Genomic DNA, 17,919 nt, shown 5'->3' on the forward strand with positions numbered 1-17,919 from the left:
GATATGGAATCGTTACTGCACTGTGATTGGTTTAGAAGTCTCGCACCACCCTTTGTTCTGCCTTTTAGGGTGTTGACTCGTCATGAATTTTAGTCCTTAGTGACTGCTTGTGATATTTCATTCTTGTCAACCGCTGAGCGAACTTAAGAAATTCAATAATTTGCCATTGCGGTTAAATTTACTGGGGGACTAGAATTTACGCTCCAAAGTTATATTTCCAGTGAAGGACTCGAAGGTGTAACATGTAGAGATACACAGCTAATTATGACCACACTTGAAAGAGACCTTCAGTTAAACCTGAGTAAATCGAGTCACAAACCTGAGTGAAACTAACTCAACTTAAATAACTTTACGTCTGTACAACCCACTAGAAGCAAACCGGAAAATCTTCCCTTCCATTCTACACTCTTCCTCGTGCTACACAGCTAACCTTGCCTCTGGAAGCCTGACACAGTGAGCACGAGCATAAACTTGGGGTAAGTGAGAGTAAAATCGAATTAGAATGAAGGAAGGTGTCATACCTTCCCAGAACCTCGCCGATTTTTGCTCGCTCTCTTTTACTCTTCTCTCCTCTTACCGCGAGCCTATCACCAGCTATGCCTTTAACGACGAAAAAAGAGGTTTTCTCACAAATTTAATTCACGCGGATCACATCTACATGAACTGATCATTTTATAAAATGAAACATATGGAGAAAAGGTTAATAAATAGAAGGCATTCATGCATATTAGCTTGTTAATGAATACTTCTGCAGTTAAACCACTTTTTACATATAATTACAAATACAACATTCTTTTGAAATATACTCGAACTTATATTATCTTCAAATTCATCGGTGTCTTCTGTAAAAACTCCATTTACGGGACAAGCTAAGCTTTCAACTCCACATCGAGACAGAGATTTCAACATTTTAGTTCGCACCTTTGATATACGATTGTGGAACACCAGGGTACGCGTATCGTCGACTCTCAAGTGTTTTCATTCCTATCTGAAATTGCGTTAGTTAATCGTATTCTTCTCACTTTTTTCTTGAGCATAAAATCTTTAATAAACTGTGATTCGTCTAGAAATCTCGCGCCACCCTTTTTTTCCTACATACGACTATGGAATACCAGGTTACGAGTTTGGTTCGTTAGCGCGTAGCGTCTACTACAACGCCTTTGCGCATTTACGGGCGGAACGGGGAAAGACAGAATGTGGCCGAGACTAGTTCAGAATCATTATATACCACTTCGATAAACAAATCATGGCCGGTGATAGAAATTGACTCCAATAGCACGAATGGTAATGTACACTGAAGAGGGTTCGAATGGTGAGGACTGAGCCGCTCTCCTTGTTTCAGCCTATATGACGAGCACGTGATGTTCGTGTGATTTCTCAACCAGCATGCATTTCGTGCTGGTAGAGTTTCACAATTGGTTCAATTTAACGCACTATAAAGATGGAATTTTAGTCTGCACTGTTTACAATACAGCGTATACCCAAAGCGATGCAAATGACAGTAATTTCCTTTACAATTTCGAATTACATTTTCTCGGCTAAAGCAATACTTAACTAGATGAAACTTTACAAGATTACCAAGTTAAGTATAAATCAGAGCTGGAAAAAATATCCAGTATGGTTTCTAATTAAGCTGCCATAAGCCCGGGGTAAGTGTTTAATCGTCAAAAAAAATAGTTCTTGTTGCGCTGGGGCTTGCAGGAGGGCGAGACGAACTTGTGGGTCTTCTTTTGCTTTTTATTTTAACCTTCCTCTTCGATAGCATCAGCGCCTAAAGAAAAAAAAAAGTGAACTTACGATGAAATTTCTAGAAGTGTTCGATGGCCGTTTGGGTTCTAGCAAAATATTCTTAATTCTGAACCAAAGTCGTCCGGTTATAAACGTTTTATTGAATTCTTGGATGTAAATGTTGGCAAAAATAATCAGGTAAAAAGATAAAACTAAATTGATTTTTCGAAATGTTCTAGGTGCATTTTTAACACTGAGATATGCGAGTCCAATCACAAGCCTTTCATTTTCCCCAAACGGTAATCTTTTACAGCGTCGTTACACAGTAAATACCTGTGTTAGTATGGGCCGTACAATCACATTTCCAGGAGGCTGCATCCAAGGTTCACCATCTATTTGTACGGGCATCTCTGATTTTAATTTGATGTTGATCTGTAATGAAGTAATAATAATTTTCATCAATTAAGAAAAAAAACATTGAAGCGGATGAATGAAGAGGGTAAATTTCTAAAGAAACTGTGGTTCTGCGTCGGTGTGTGTGTGGGGGGGGGGGAGGGGGGAAGGGAAGGGGTGGTATTACATGATAGTTTTTTTATCAACTGATTTTATAAAGTAAATATGCAGAAAAAAATGACGCTACGCCACTGGTGGGAACATAGTAACGTGAAAAACAGAAATTACAAGAGAATAGTACGAGGATAATCAACTTATGGCTTCATTATGTTATTTACTGGATTACAACCAAACATGTATACCTGGGCTCCCTGTGCAAGCCGAATACCAGTCCTGATTCCACTTTGAATTTGACCCTTTTAATAAAGAATTCATTTCAATTAAGAACTAAGGCACCATTTTTATCGCTAAATAAAAACGTTTCTTATGCAAATATTTAAGAAGAACGGAAAAGGCAGGATACAAAAATTGTGGCAGTTGTAGAAAAAAATACGCGGAGCAGATTGGAGAGAACAGTATGGTGCATATGCCTACTGATGTTAGGGCGTGAAGGGTAAAGATGGTGGTGATTCTGACTCACCAGGTGCATTACTCCCTGAAGTCCAACCACCTCGACAAGACCGTCACAGTGACAAGCTGAGGCATGACCCTGCAAAAAGATTCAAGCAATTTCAATTGTGTGTGGAAAAGGAATCCGGGATTGCATTTATTTCGTTTAACTTCGCTTTGCGATTGGTCCAGATAATTCAAGCCACTCTCTGAACCAATCACGGGCATAACTAAAACCAACAGTGGTTTGGTCATTTGCTACTTCCCGCGCTATTGGCGGTTTGGACAATTCTACTCTTCGCACTTATTGGCTTCTTTATAGCTAATGCGCTGAATCTTTGAGTCTTTTCCAGACTTCATCTTCTAGGGAAAAAATGTCATGGTTATTTTATCAGTTGTTTGGTGCTAAGAATGAGCAGATATCCCACTAAATTCATGAAGTACTACATACATCTTCTTTGTCTGGTCCCCATGCATCTGTGCCTGCTCCCCAACTGGCCGGAAAACAAATTTTAAAAAAAAATTAAAGCGCAAAATTTATACAAAAGAATAAAAGACTTTACAAGTAACGAAGTGATAATCGCAGGTCAGCTGCTATCAAAGCAATCTCAGAAAAGAAGCCTTAAAAATTCAGACTTCGACGAGAATCGAACCCGGGCCTCCCAGATAACAGTTGGGGACTGCTGCGAAGCCACGTGATGTGAGTGAGACAAATTTTGAAAGGTTGTTCGTTCCCGTAAAGGAATCAGATCATGATTATATGAAACAAGTAATGTTGACCTACACGAATCATACTTTCACCGGGCATAAAAAACTGCAGCTTAAAATTACTTGTTGAAGCCGATGTGCAGCGATTTTCCTACAATTAAATTGAAAATCTAACCACTGCAAAGTTAATTCGAATTAATTTGATTGACCTCAATTTCAAGCTTTTACTTACCTGCCTATGTTCAGAATTACAATTCCTTCTAGTGTTGGTAAGTCAAGTTTTTTGCCATCAATCTGCAGCGAAAAGGAAGTAAATAAGATACTGGTCTCTAGAAAGTTAAAGAGGACGAAAGGCAAACAAGCACCGCAAAACGCCAAAACAAAACGCTCAGGTGTGATTGGGGCATGAAATAAAAAATTGTGCAACTGATATACATGCAATCATTAAGAGTTGAATACAACTGACAGACGATGATGATTTGGACCAACACTCGATGCTAAGAAAGTTAATTCTGATACAGGGGTTTCAATAACCTTTTTCTATAGGCAGCTGTCGATGGTAAAATAGGCGGCTGTGCCCGAAAAGGGGCAGTATGGTGAAACCCAAACATGAGCCCGCTTGCAGGGTAAACAAAAGGCAATAAGAGGTCTTATAGTCAGCGGTACACCCCTTTTATTGTGATCAGCCATTCAATACCATCGTTCTACAGATTAATCACCTCTATTTCGACCTCTTGAGTAAATGTCCGCGAGTAGCCTTTGACCATTTTCTTTATACCTGCTCTAAAGTAAACTCCTTTGTTATGAAGCCTGAAACAAAAAGAAACCAAAAAAAAGGGGGGGAACTAGAGATTAAACACAGTCGCACTAACAGTAAATTGCAAAACACAAAGTCGGGGGTTTTTCAACCTATCCCTTTTCAAAAGAGCTTTCAACGGAGGTTAATATTTATCCGGAGTTTGAACACATTAAACGCAGTAAAGATGAAACAACAGTACATCTCAGAAGACTATGGAATCTTTGTTACCATCCAATGGCTTTCGCAATCAACACTCTTTTTCTTCAATCGAATGCCGCGTAGTGACTACGACTAATTTTGTAACCTGTAAATTTACTCCTTTGTATCCTCACCTGCTATGGAATTTATCAGGTGCTTCCTCCCTCTGAAGATGAAAATCTAAACAAAGCTCAGCTCCAATTCCGACGCCAAAGTAATTATTCATGGTAAAAATACTAGGATCGTCTTCTCTTCCTCCCATCGAGCCAAGCGCGCTGTCGTTTGACATTGTATCTGGAACATTAGTGTCCGCTGAATCAAACATGACACACCATCTATCAAGAAACACTTCGTGTGCCTGATCAACGGCCATGAGAAGCGATACAGGACTCTCGCCACCAGAGTAACCACCTCCCCAATGGAGAACACGCGAGAGATCGTTACCTGTAAATTGAGAATCTCGTTCAATTTCCCACTCATTTTCTAGCTGCTATAGAAATCACGAGAGAGATGAATACATATAAGCTGGGAATCTCATTCAATTTCCCACTAACTCTCTTGTTACTATAGAAATCACGAGAGAGATTCATTCATAGGAGAGTCTTGTTCAATTTCCCACCCGTTCTCTTTTCACTTTGCTACAACACCCGAACGGCAGCTTTCCAAAATACGCTATAACGGTATCTCTACTAATTTAAACCTCTGCTATTAATCGTAACTTGAAAATGCATATCATTACCGTATAGAGTTCCATACTTTCAGTAATCAATTCAACTTGATTTACTTTCAAATACTACGAACTTTTCAGGCCTTAAAAGGGAAAATCTGCATGACTTTCCAGGGTCTCTATCGCTTAGAAAACACGAATGACTAAGTCATGATCAGTTTCAGATTTCCATCTCATTGACCAAGTTTGTCGAACGAGTCTTGAAATCTATGACATATCGCAGAAAAACAAAACGTACAAAGGTACTTTTGATTCTGGAAATAAATTTTCTTTAAATCGTGGGGTACACGAATACTTTGGAAAAAATCCACTTACCAATGCCAAGAGGAAGAACTGCTGATGCAGGTAGCTTACTCTTTATCTCTTGAACAACATCATGCATACATGACAGCACCCAGCCAACTGTGCCATCACCACCACAGATCAAGACACGAAAATCAGAAATAGATCTGAAAGCATAAACTCTGAAACAAAGATAAAAATCGATTCATATTTTAGATATTCAGAGATTTAAAGACGATGGGACAAAGCTGACAGAAGAAGACAAGACTTATAGTTTTGAGTATAGAATAGCTGTAAATGATTAATTTGGGAAGCAACCTATACAAAAAAATATAAATCGCTCTTCTACAGGACGACGTCATATAAGGAAAAGTAACCGCCATGCCTTTTTTGGACTAAAAATTTTACATCAATCTTTACCACTTCCTTGCTTGTTCCATCTTGAAAGCGAGGCTTGGGGGGAGACATTGGGTTATCTCATGTAAATATGGGTATCGCCCTTTAAAGGTTGCAATCTGCCAGTACTAGAAGGGGTTGGCTTCCAAAGGGGAACAGTCCAGGCTATAGGGAATAACAAAAAAATCAAAATAGGCATAACTCCTTAACTGTAGAAAGAGAATACCGATATGCAAGAAACAGAAATCTTGATTCCAGTCAGTCTTTTTCAGTTCATCTGTTTTTTAAAGTACTTCTAGGAAATGCTCTACAGAAAGAACACAGAATTTGCTTTATACTTCCCATGGGCACTGCCAGTGATATAATAATGTGTCTTAATTATTAGATACATGAACTGAGCTCTAGGATTACTAGTAACTCACCACAACTTGAAAACACACTTTTCACCTCACAAAATTCCATGACTACAAAACAATTACAAGAAAAATATGAGAGCAGCCAAAAGCCTCCCTTTGAGTATTTTAATGCGTAAAATATTAGGTCGCCAAGGTGTCGTCAATCTTGTTACCAGGGTCTCTGTCACTCTCAAATTGCTGAATGGACATGGCAGTTGGTCAGGGAAACGAGGACTCAGGAAACGTACATTAGCCCCTCGTAAAACAAAGATACTTGTTTAGAAGCATCTAAAAAACAAACAAAACAGAACTTACTTTCTCCTAGAATGTTGCCAATCAAAAGTTTGCATTTGCTTGTGTTAAGGCCAACTGGGAGACTGCCCAAGGGTTCTATGTTTTGCCTCAGGTAGAATCTTTTGAGTTTCATTTTCCTTACAGACTTCTGCAAAGAAAAGAAGTACATTAACTTTTATAAGGAGTCTAACACCTTCAGATGAATATAAGATCTATTATTTATCATTAAAAATCACCTTGCAGTTATCAAAGGAAGTTAATAACAAAATGGGTGCAAAGACATGAAACTATGGAAAGCAAAGTTGTCACCACCTTACCACCATATATTCAATGGCTATAACTTAAAAATAAGAAAAGTGGAAGGTAAAAAGGCAGAGGAGCTCCTCACCTAGATAATTAACCCTTTACACCCAAAGATCAGTATGCATATTCTCCGTGCTGTTTTCTAAACATTTCCTACGGTGCTGACATGGAGATTTTGCTTAACAATCAAGAGCTCTGGTATTTGTTGATCATTATTTAATTCTCATGACCTTAATGTTTGATTCAGGGGTGATACTTTAAGGAGAAATTAGATGTTGGTCTGTCTAAGGGGTAAAAGGGTCAAACTATTATATTGTTTAATACTACATAACTACATCTACTGTTGACTTACTACGTGAGAGGTTGATGATTCTCTGTTAGCTTCTGTCCTTCAAATGACAACCAATAGGTTTTCCAAATGTACTTCCTATTAGTTTTTATTTACAAAATTATATTACATTATGATTTGTGTATTGGTAAACAAACATTAAACTGTTTGTCTGATGATGTCAGAGTCAGGCTAATTGATAGATAAACATCCATTTAATCCATCAACACCTTCATCAGGTGTTGATGGATTAAATGGATGGATTAAATGGATTTGTAGCAATTTGGTTTGTAATTATTGGTGGATTATAGCTTGCTGTCATTGGAGTATTTCGATACTCATTAATTATTCCCTTAAAGGTCTATTTTGTTACTGATCAGCTGTTATGCTATTTGATAGTAAGCATTTCAATTCCATCATCTTTATTGACGTATTAGATTTGTGTATAAGTTGAACAGTTAAAGTTAATATCTAACCCTCTACCACCTTGAGTGTTGTACTATGAATATTGACAAGTTTTCAAGCAGAAAGCTAATGAGAAGACAGTTCCTTAATGGTTGGCTAATGGTCGAATAAATGAATATTAGGTTATACTGTTTGATTCAGTATCAAATTTTCATGGCTAAAAACATAAATATGTATCAATCACACAATGCAGTGGACTGATATGTTGATTTTTCAAGTACAGTGTATAGGGGCCATCTGATTACATCAATCAGAAATATAAAACTATGTAAAACCATACTATGTAAACTTGACATCATTTGATTCCTTATCCACTTACCAAGAGACAATATGCAGACCTCCTTCCCTGGAGAGTTTAAGTGAGATGTGTCTTTGTATTGCCTTCTTTAAGTGATGCACTGTCGCATTTTGGATGACAACTACAGCTGGAAGTTTATTAAAAGGCATATAAAATTATACATATATATATATATATATATATATATATATATATATATATAAGGAGTGGATCTTCCACTATGTTTCCCAAATTTTTTCACCAAAGAGAGCCATCACTTCTGGATGCGATAGAGAGTCAATCTTTTTCTCCGATTCTTCTGGGCTCTCTTCGTCCGCCATAATGAGTTGAGGTTCATTCCCAGGCTTTCTCGAAGTGCAAGAACGCCTGCCTCCGCTTGCCACGATTAGATTACAGCCGACATTTCAGTACACTCAAAGATCGCGTAGATTGGATAATGATCTCCAATGAATAACAACTTAAGATTGTTGTTCTGTAGTACTTTTGTTTTTCATGTGGGTATGCTGCTGGAGCCAAAAAGAAGAAGGATCTATAAACTATTGTTGAGGTATGTGAAGAGATTGAAATCTCAGACAAGCTTCTTGCGCTTAAATTACTGGTAGTATATTCTTGTGATCGATCTTGTGCTAATTTCTGCAATTTTGAATTTGGATTTTATCTTTCTTCGAAAAAAAAGCGAGCATTTATAAAGTCTGTGAAATTGGTATTATTTGAGGGAAAACTCACGAAATTTGTCGTGATAACCTACCCGCGCGGATTTTGTTATGCAGTCGAGAAAATTAGAAACTTTGCATACGTACGGTACGTACGGGATGACTTTGGGTGAACTTTATGGCAAAATATGTTATACTGAAAAAAAGATCCATATTCGATTGTTAGCCAAAAGTGGCTAAGCTAGAGGTTGTTGTTGAAATATCGATTAAACTGTTGATATGTATTGTGTATGCCAGATGATAACACTTCTGTGGTAAATGTGAACGAGAAGATTAGTCCTTCGCGGGCGAAAGATACAAAAATATCACGCGATTTTTTTTTTGTCCTTTTATCGCGGTATTTCAATTCATCGATATTCAAAATAATATTTTTGAAGCGCTCCTCATGGAGAAAAAGTGGAAAATTAAATAACTAAGAACATTTTTGCTTTTTTTGTTCAAATATATGCACACTACATGATAGTCTGGGCTATTTGAGAAGGAGAGTCACGACAGGTGGTCTAAAGTGATGCTAGAAATTAATAATTTATTACAAATCTCGTCTCCTGGCAGCAGTGATTAGGTTAATATCATGGCTTTGATCTTCTAGTTTACATGAAATATAATTTGTAAGGACTTAAAAGCATAGATCTTATTAGAAATCTGTAGACTGTTCTTCAATGGATGGGTGCAACTGGTTCATATGTGATTCATACAACGTAACTCATACAATGTAACAATGAATTATATTCATACATGTACCAATCCAATAAGCACAAGATTTTAATTTTAATATGTATTAGAGAAAAAGTATGATTTGTGCATTTCTGAAGAGTAGTTTAAATACCTGACTGTGTATATATTGTTAAATTAAGACAAACAAAATGGAGTTGAGAGGGGAAATTCCTACAGTCTCATTAAAACATTCACTAGATTTTTCATTCAAAGTATGGTGTTGAAACTCAGTAGAATATGAGTGACACAACATGTTAAGAATATTCTCAAAATATTTATACAAAAAAAAAGTACAGGCCACTATAATTTTAGCAAGAAAACATGGTCTGCACAGTAATCTGAATGTTCTCTGATCTGTGATCCCCTTTGGTGTTCTTTTCAATGAACTATTTTATTGCCAAATTTGGAAACTGGTGGGCAATGGACATAATCAAGTAAATTGTGTTAAATTAGATGAGTATTGTAAATATAATTAAGTGAGGGGGCAAAATCAAATCCAAGGTGTTAAAGACATAACTTAAATTCCCTATGGGGTTTGCACAGAATGCGGTTATTTAATTTCTTAAATTATAGAAATTTTCACACTAATCAGGAAAGAATGCAAAAACGAAGACTAATTAATCTAGATGAAATTTGGAATTTTTTAGTTCTTTTTTGTAGTTTAGAAGCTTCCAGTGGAGCTAGTAAATATGTGATCATTATCTGTCTGCACTTGTTGGTTTTATATCAGAAGTCTCACTCCTTGAATATTTTATACTGCCAACTTGTGCATAATTGTCACATGGAGAGACTTTCCATGAAGTATTCTATATACATGTATGTGACCTTTCCATTTCAGTAAAAGCCTGCTACCTGTGAGGACAAAGCAGATCAGTGGCAACATTGTTTCTGTTCACTATACAGCATGCACATGTATGACCTCATGTTGTCTGCTTCTTACTTGAAAGCATTACAGGGAATTCCTAAGGAAAGGATGTTCTCACAAGCTTACATTTTTCTGGCCAGAAATTTGAACCAAAAATTGTTTTAGTCAAGCACGCTACAATAAGCCAATCAGAATCCCTGTTAGAATGGTTCAAATAATCTGATTGTCTGTACAAGACTAAAGCTGTCAAAAGTGTCAAACTATCAAAGTTCAAAAACCATCAAAGTTCACATTCTACGATAGTTTATAAACTAAAATAGTTCGGCAAGTCGAATTTAACACTCACTTTTGCTTGAAGTTTTTAAGTCTCTAATACAGAATCTTGAAGTGAAATGTTCAGTGAACTTCAGCCGAATTATGCCTCATAAAAATACGTGAGTTTTTTCACATGACAAGGTAGCAACTACTACTACTATCGTAGAATGTGAACTTTGATGGTTTTTTAACTTTGATGGCTTGACACTTTTGACAGCTTTAGTCTTGTACAGCCAATCAGATTATTTGAACCATTCTAACAGGGATTCTGATTGGCTTATTGTAGCGTGCTTTATGAGAGTATAGAGCATGCTGACGACACTGTTCTTCGCTTTGGAAATAAAGTTTGTTTTGAAAATTGAATGTAATGCTTGGGTAATTTAACGGATTCTTTATTATAAAACGAATAGAGAAGCCTTGACTGTGCTCTGTTCTGTTATAAAGCACTTAGGAAGCGGCTAGAGCACTCAAGAAGTGGGAAGAAACACTCGACTACGTCTCGTGTTTCCCCCTACACTTCTTTCGTGCTCTAGCCGCTTCCTGCGTGCTCTATAACAGAACAGAGCACAGTCAAGGCTTCTCTATTTGTTAAAGAAAGGCATCTAAGAAATCTGGCAAGCCTGAAACAAAGTCGAGCAAGAAAAATAGAAAGAAGTAATAAAACTGTAAACCGTTTGATTTATGAGGTTATTCGTAAATGATATCACAGTATGCCTCTTTCTCAGCATCAGTTGACTATGATACGATTTTTTATTGTTTTTTTAGAGGGCACGGTAACGAATCTTGCAATCTAATTGGTTCTTTACCCGGTCAGTATTTTCCTATCTCTGCCCGCGGGCCACGGTAACGCTTTCGTGAGTCGCCGAGTACATCCCAACTTTCGTTGTCATTTTTCATAAATATACCTCGTTTTCCGGCTGGGCAGTATTTTTAAGCAAACACGTCGGTCACTACCTCAAGCCGATAAAGAACTTATGAATCCTCTCTTTCCTCTCTATCAAATCACTTTGGTTGACAGAAAAATATTGGTTTCAGAATGAATTTGTATAAACAATGGTGTCATTACGTTGGTTGACAAGCGGCCTAAAAACCGTCTGCAATTAATTTTAATCGTTCACAAAAAGTACCCAGAAAGTTGAAACGTGAGGTATTTGGTTACAGTTAAACTGAACGATGGAACTTTCATTCATTTAATATCTGAATTTTCTCGAGCAATTTGTTCATAGTGAAAGAGCGAGCGAAGTTTTAATTTAAGTTCTACAACAAATATACGCTCCTGGTGAGTCTTTCCAATTCCGTTCAATTTGGACATTTGTACCTTAAATTGCACAACAGAAATTGAAGGAATTTTTTGAGAAAAAGCCGCATTACATTCCCTTGTGTCTCGTTGGAGTGTGCCGTTCGAATTTAGTTTTTGTGAAGGAAAGATCAGAGTTAAACACGCCATTACAGCAAACAAACGAGCAAACTCTCACAACTTCAAAATAAAAAAATTGAATTTACTCACAATTACTTTCCTCGCCGTTTACTTAATGAACAGAGGTAAATCTTCGTACATGAATGAATGGTCGATGAGAGTGAATAATACTTTCCGTTAGATCATTAACTGATTTTGAAGAAAACATTGTCGTGACAGTCCTTGCCAAACTAGTTCTGTTTGTTTTCAAATGTTCCTACGGTTTTTTTTTTCTTGCGCGCTCTCTAATTGACAGGTGTCAGATTGTGACAGATACTTGTAAAAATAATGTTTCAAAGTTTGTTTGGAAGCCTTTTAAATCACCTTTATCGTTACGCAAATGGAAATGTTTCGCTGAGGCATCTCTCTTAAATTTGCATCACCTCTATTTAACTACCATTTACCCACTCAAAAATTTTTCAGTTTATGGAAGATCTTGCCGTATTTACGGCCATAAACATGATAAATCATTCGGGTTCTTTCGGAAAGAATTTCGTCAAGTTTAAAAACAATAAATATGTTATTTGCCGGCTAAGGGTCGGTCCGTATGGTGAAAAACTGTGACCTCGGTCTTGAAAATGCTGCCCTCGGCCTACGGCCTCGGGCAGTATTTTCAAGACCTCGGTCACAGTTTTTCACCATACGGACCTCCCAGCCGGCAAATAACATATATATACCCTAATTTTGGAAACTTTCCATGCGCAATGCTTGAAATTCGTTGACCACTCTGGAGCAATCAGCGTAGAAACCAGAACTCGGTTAGTGATTGAGAAAGGTGACAATTAACCTTTTAACTCCCAAGATCTGATTGTGAATTCTCCCCTCTAGCTACTACACATCCCCTTGTTAATTGATTACGAGAATTAGGTGTTCAATCAAGGAAATAGATTGTACCTGATGAGTCTGAGTGTTCTCATTACCTGTTTGCTGTACAATATATGAATACTACATGGAGAGGTTATTTGGTAATCACTTCAGGGAGTTAAAGGGTTAAAGTACATTGCCTGAAGCGCGGGCAAACGCGACTGACCAATTCGCGACTAGCTTTTAATTTAGATTTGATTGGTTGAGAGGATGGTGCAAGTTTTCTGGACCAATCACAGAGCGCAGTAAAGCAAACCCAAAGCGAACTTGGCTTGCTTTTGACACTTCACACTTACTTTAGACAGCGAAATATTACTCTACATCGATATTTTCTTAAGAACCAGTCAAATAATCTATCGGAAAGTATTATCCGCCTCTATTAACGATTTAACAAATAGAGAAGCATTGACTGTGCTCTGTTCGGTTATAAAGCACGCAGGAAGCGGCTAGAGCACGAAAGAAGTGTAGGGAGAAACACTTCTTGCTTTACTGTGATGACCGGAGATCGTCATGATAAGCGAACCGCGATGGACTTCAGCATGATCATATTTACTCAGACACCGTCATGATTAGTATGAATTTTAACAGTTATGCCAGTTTGGTTATATTTTTCATCATTTCTGTTTTCTTTTTTAACTCTGAACTTTATATACTATACGAGTGTTGGATGTGTTTGATTTTTATTGCCTTACGTAAGCTTGCAATCTAACTGAGCGTGAAAATCTTTATCGGAATCTTTAAATTTTGTTTTTCCTTTGAGGATTTTCGTATGTGCTCACGTTTTAATAACGTAAATTACGGCGCCTGGTATGTTTACAAACCTTTCTTTGGTTCTTCTGTTGCTACTTGCCGGCTCGCTTGTTCCGAAATTTCACTTTCAATTATCGGAAAAAAAGCTAAAAAGAAGTCCCGGAAAAGGTCGAACATAATACGCTTTGGCAGATGGCGTGACAGCTTTAGCTCAGTTCTATGCTCTATACTCTCATAGAGCCCGCTCTTTCAACCAATGACAGCGCACGTTATATCCGAACTTTATTATAATATGCAATGGTAATGCTACTCACTAAATGACATGGAAAGTCACGGTTAGTAGAATTTATTCGTTTGCTCGTAATGGCGCTTCTACATCTTATTTCCTTCCCATGGTTAACTGAAGAGATAACTTTACAAGAAACGAGGGGATTTAATTCAGCTTTCGCTCACTGAATTCTTTCGGTTTCTGATGTGGAAGCCCGAATTGAAAGAACTTACCGAAAGTTTAGTTTAGAAGAACTCATAACTATGCTTAAATTTTGTTCACCGAAAAAAATTATGAGAATCCAGACTTTAAATAACTGAACGTGAGAATTATTTATTAAAATGCTAATAAATACCTCTCCAAGTCATTTTGCAAAGAAGTAAACAATACCCATGGTGTTTAGACGGCGTGTCAAATGTTATAACCCAATCAATGATACATTTGCGATAACAAATTTGTTTGGAAACCAATTTTACGCAAACAACGAAAATGATTTGAGGAGTAAAAATTTACATAAGTCATTTGCCTGCTGAAGGTCGGCCCTAGTAGAAGTGATCCATGATCAAGGCTTTAAACACGCTGTCCCCCACTGGCAAAAAATGGATATCTACATATAACGCAACTCATCACCCGACGGATGTCACCCGCTGTGAGCGTGTGTGGGTGTGTGGGTGTGCGGAAGGGGGGGGGGGGGGGTGGGTTGTTGGGTGGTAAGAGAAGAAGCGGGATTGCCCGTTCCTAGACCCAATCAGATCACAAAATTTCAAAATACCGCTCGTTCACGAACTGAGAAAACAAGAGAAAGTGATGGTAAACTGCTGAGGAAGGTCCGTGTGGTGAAAACTTGAAAATCCTGCCCTCTAGCGGAGATTTAAACCCTAAGGACCTGCCAGTCGGTAAATAACATATTAAACTTTCCACTGACAGGCCATTTTCAATCCAGGGACATTACATCGCGGAAATAAGTTTCGTTTTCGAGAAGTTGATAAAAGAAGAAAATGAAAATGCTTTTGAGGTGAGATCCGTAGTTTTGGATTCTCGGCTCAAAAAAGTAAGTCAGTGTTCAGGAAGATAAAAAAAATGTATTCAGGGTAAAGAAAATTCGGCATAATTTGGATTTGAAAGTCAAATACTGTTATGAGTGAAATAAAAAAGCGTTGGTTGCCGAAGAATAGTCACGTTAGTCATATAATTTAGTCAGTTTATTCAGTTCATTGCAACATTATATAAATTAGTTATTAAAACTGCTCAAAGAGAAAAGGGAGAAGAAAAAAAACAAAAAGAAATAAAACTTATTTCAGTTCTCTTTTGAGGTAGACGTGGACTTAGGAAATTACGTGATGGAAATTTTTGTCTATCTAAAACTCTCAATTTATTAAAAACAACAGTTAAAACAGCTGTAAAACCCTTTACCCCTGTGTGAATTAATTGTCTTCTGCTTATGCGGACAAATGCGATCAGATTCTTACAGAGTAAAGGAACAATCAACATTCAGGTACTAAATATAAGAGCTTTGTTTCTTTCTTTTCTTATTTCATAATAGTTTAATTCATCTCTCTCGCTCACTATACGGTACAAAAGTTAGATTTGAAAGTAGAGAATTTTTTGTTGATAGGAAATTAGCTTCCTAGATGTTGACAGATGGCGATCCTTTCGATGAAATCATTTTTGTTCTGTTTGTTACCACAATATTTGTCTTAAACTATTCTAGCTTCTGAAGTTCTGTAATTCGATCGTTTTAGTTTTTTTTCCTCACTGTGTTGTGACTTTTATATTATCGTTAGGTGCATTTTCCGCCTTTTTTGAGAAACAAAGGACACGAAAAAAGTTAAACATATTAATCAACCAATTGATCGACATAGAAAAGAGTCTAAATTCTTCAAGAAACACAAATAGTTGTTTTATCCCCGAAATAATAAGCAAGAGCGTATGTTTTGTAATGGTATTTTACAATAGAGATGCGAATTTTACTTAAGGGAAACATATTCCTTGTAAGTTATTCAAACGTTAATTTGAAAGTCAAATGGCACCTGAGAAAAAAGGCACGAAAAAGTCAGTTTGTGAACGATAAACAGTTATATTCACAGAGTAACGGACACAATCTTTAAAAAAAAAAGTTTACAACTCTTTGATTTTGTGGAGTCTTTCCAGAAGCCTTGTTCAAAACTCTATGTCCTAATGAGAAATTGAAAAATTGCTGAGTTAATTATTCTTTTACGTGATATGGAAAGCGCGCAACGCATACAGATCTTTTTTTCTGTCAGTTCTTTGATGATGTGCTGTCTAACGATTATTGCAGTAGAGTGACAAACTGCAATTTCTCTTTCTATCTTCAATATATGATGATGTTAAGCAGATTTACTTTGAGAAGAACGAGACCGGTTAAACCACAAAATCGCAAACCCAGCATTTTTGCGGCTTTTCTTCATCCAATGATTTAAAGACACCTTTAAATAGTTCCTCGCGACGTTCGCACCATAAATTATGAAAAATATAACTAGTATATTTATATAGATATTGAAACATCTGTTGTTTAAAGGGCAATAGCCTTTCTCTTGCCAAAAAGAACGAATAATGACGTTTTTCGAATTCAAGATAAATTTTAAAACAATGAAGAACCTAGTTATTCTATTACGAGCTCTTTTTATCTAAAGGTGACAAGCCTTCCTTTTTTTAATTGTAAGATACCCACATGTACACAGTCAGTACAGATGTCGATCCTGTTGATGAATATGCTACGTGCTTTACCACAATATAGTTTCTAATATGTCTAAATTATTTTTCCATTCCAAAATCAACTCGATTCCTTTCAGTTTATAACCATAGTATCTGTGAGTTATGCTATAGATGTGCATTTCACGCCCTGTCAAAACCAGTACAAGACAAAATGAGTAAGACTTTAATCAATTCACGATAACACTTTATTAAATTCATCGAAATCTCATTTCCCTCGACCAACATCGTTATATTGTCAAGAAAATTAGTATTGAGAATTTTGGAAAACGATCAACTCGATCAAATGAAAAATTCAAATGACATCAGAGCACAAACAGGAAGCAGGAAGCTTGTAATTATCAGTTGAGTGACGGATAAAAGGATAACTATTTACAGCGCGAGGATTTCAATTTATTTCCTCCAAAACTTTAAATGCGTCATCAATATTCTTGCCGAAGAGGTTGGAGAACACCACAAGGGAAAAGGAAGCACTTTCTTTGTGGGAAGGAAAATTCCAAAAAATTTGTACATTCTTTCTTCCTTACATTAAAAATGCATGAATATAATATTTACTTTGCGCAACGGTGGGATTTCGTTCAGCTTTTCCAAAGGAATAAAAATCACCTTTATATTTCATGTTTAGAGGATGGAAAGCGCCAAATATAGTATGGAATATTTTTATCGGTCGCTATGAATTAGCAATAAGTTTATCAATGATTCATCTCCTAACTGAATTCTAACTAAGCTCAGTGATCACATTGGAATTCCTATTTCTTATTTTAATGGGTTGTTAAATAGTCTGTAAGCGAGAGTTGAGAGACTGATTCATTTCGGGTGCATGTTGATGGACTGCGTAATTTAAACCTGATAATATGAACTTATCGAGATACTTTGAATGGCCTCTTTTCCAAGATATTTTGGCTAAGAAGGAAAAGAAGAATAATTATCCGCTCTACAAAATTTCGTGCGTGTATTTGAGGTCATTTTTTTTTAAAAAAAAGACAAGAATAGTGATAGAGAATCAAAATGGAACTAGCTTTTACTACCTTATACTATTCCTCACATTTAGGGTTAGTAGGGGCTTTGGAATCGATAGCGAACTACCAAGATTTTTTAGGATTAAAACTTTTAATATTCTTCATATTACTATTATCACTTTTTTTTCTAATTATCTTCTTATTCAAAGTTCAAGAAGTAAACGTAAACGAAGCGTGTATCCGTTAGTTGTTCTTAGATTTTTATATGACATTTTCATGTTTTTTTTTCGATTTTTATGGATTTTATCATTATTTTGTAAATATTTTTAGTAATTACAGTGAATAAAGGATTATTATTA

At 36.5% G+C, this 17,919-nt stretch overlaps 2 protein-coding genes and 1 long non-coding RNA gene across 4 annotated transcripts in view; 1 reads left to right on the top strand and 2 right to left on the bottom strand.

Annotated features, from left to right (window-relative positions):
* Window positions 1-621: 621 nt before the first annotated feature.
* On the bottom strand, window positions 622-5,580 carry LOC149053525 (diacylglycerol kinase theta-like). Its single transcript, XM_089202664.1, has 9 exons — window positions 5,478-5,580; window positions 4,570-4,879; window positions 4,158-4,248; window positions 3,671-3,732; window positions 3,182-3,224; window positions 2,762-2,830; window positions 2,484-2,537; window positions 2,062-2,160; window positions 622-1,771 (listed from the first exon to the last, which is right to left on the bottom strand). Exons 1-9 carry the CDS (start codon window positions 5,542-5,544, stop codon window positions 1,658-1,660), a joined length of 909 nt encoding a protein of 302 aa, XP_089058790.1. The 5' UTR covers window positions 5,545-5,580; the 3' UTR covers window positions 622-1,657.
* Window positions 5,581-5,866: 286 nt separating this feature from the next.
* LOC149053526 (uncharacterized) lies at window positions 5,867-8,076 on the bottom strand. Of its 2 annotated transcripts, none has more exons than XR_016185553.1 (5): window positions 7,945-8,076; window positions 7,185-7,259; window positions 6,551-6,677; window positions 6,263-6,304; window positions 5,867-6,005 (listed from the first exon to the last, which is right to left on the bottom strand). It is a non-coding gene; the product is annotated as an uncharacterized LOC149053526 (long non-coding RNA). The 2 variants fall into 2 exon arrangements; XR_016185554.1 differs by having other exon boundaries at window positions 7,185-7,216; window positions 7,945-8,066.
* Window positions 8,077-8,297: 221 nt separating this feature from the next.
* The window catches only part of LOC149053527 (uncharacterized), a 79,348-nt gene continuing 69,726 nt past the window's right edge, over window positions 8,298-17,919 (top strand). Inside the window, exon 1 of the mRNA XM_089202824.1 lies at window positions 8,298-8,470. Within this exon, the coding sequence (XP_089058950.1) occupies window positions 8,370-8,470 (101 nt within the window). The 5' untranslated portion in view covers window positions 8,298-8,369. The remainder of the gene's footprint in view (window positions 8,471-17,919) is intronic.

This window comes from Pocillopora damicornis, chromosome 1 (assembly GCF_964200805.1).
Source record: "Pocillopora damicornis chromosome 1, jaPocDami1.2, whole genome shotgun sequence".
Lineage (NCBI taxonomy): Eukaryota > Metazoa > Cnidaria > Anthozoa > Scleractinia > Pocilloporidae > Pocillopora > Pocillopora damicornis.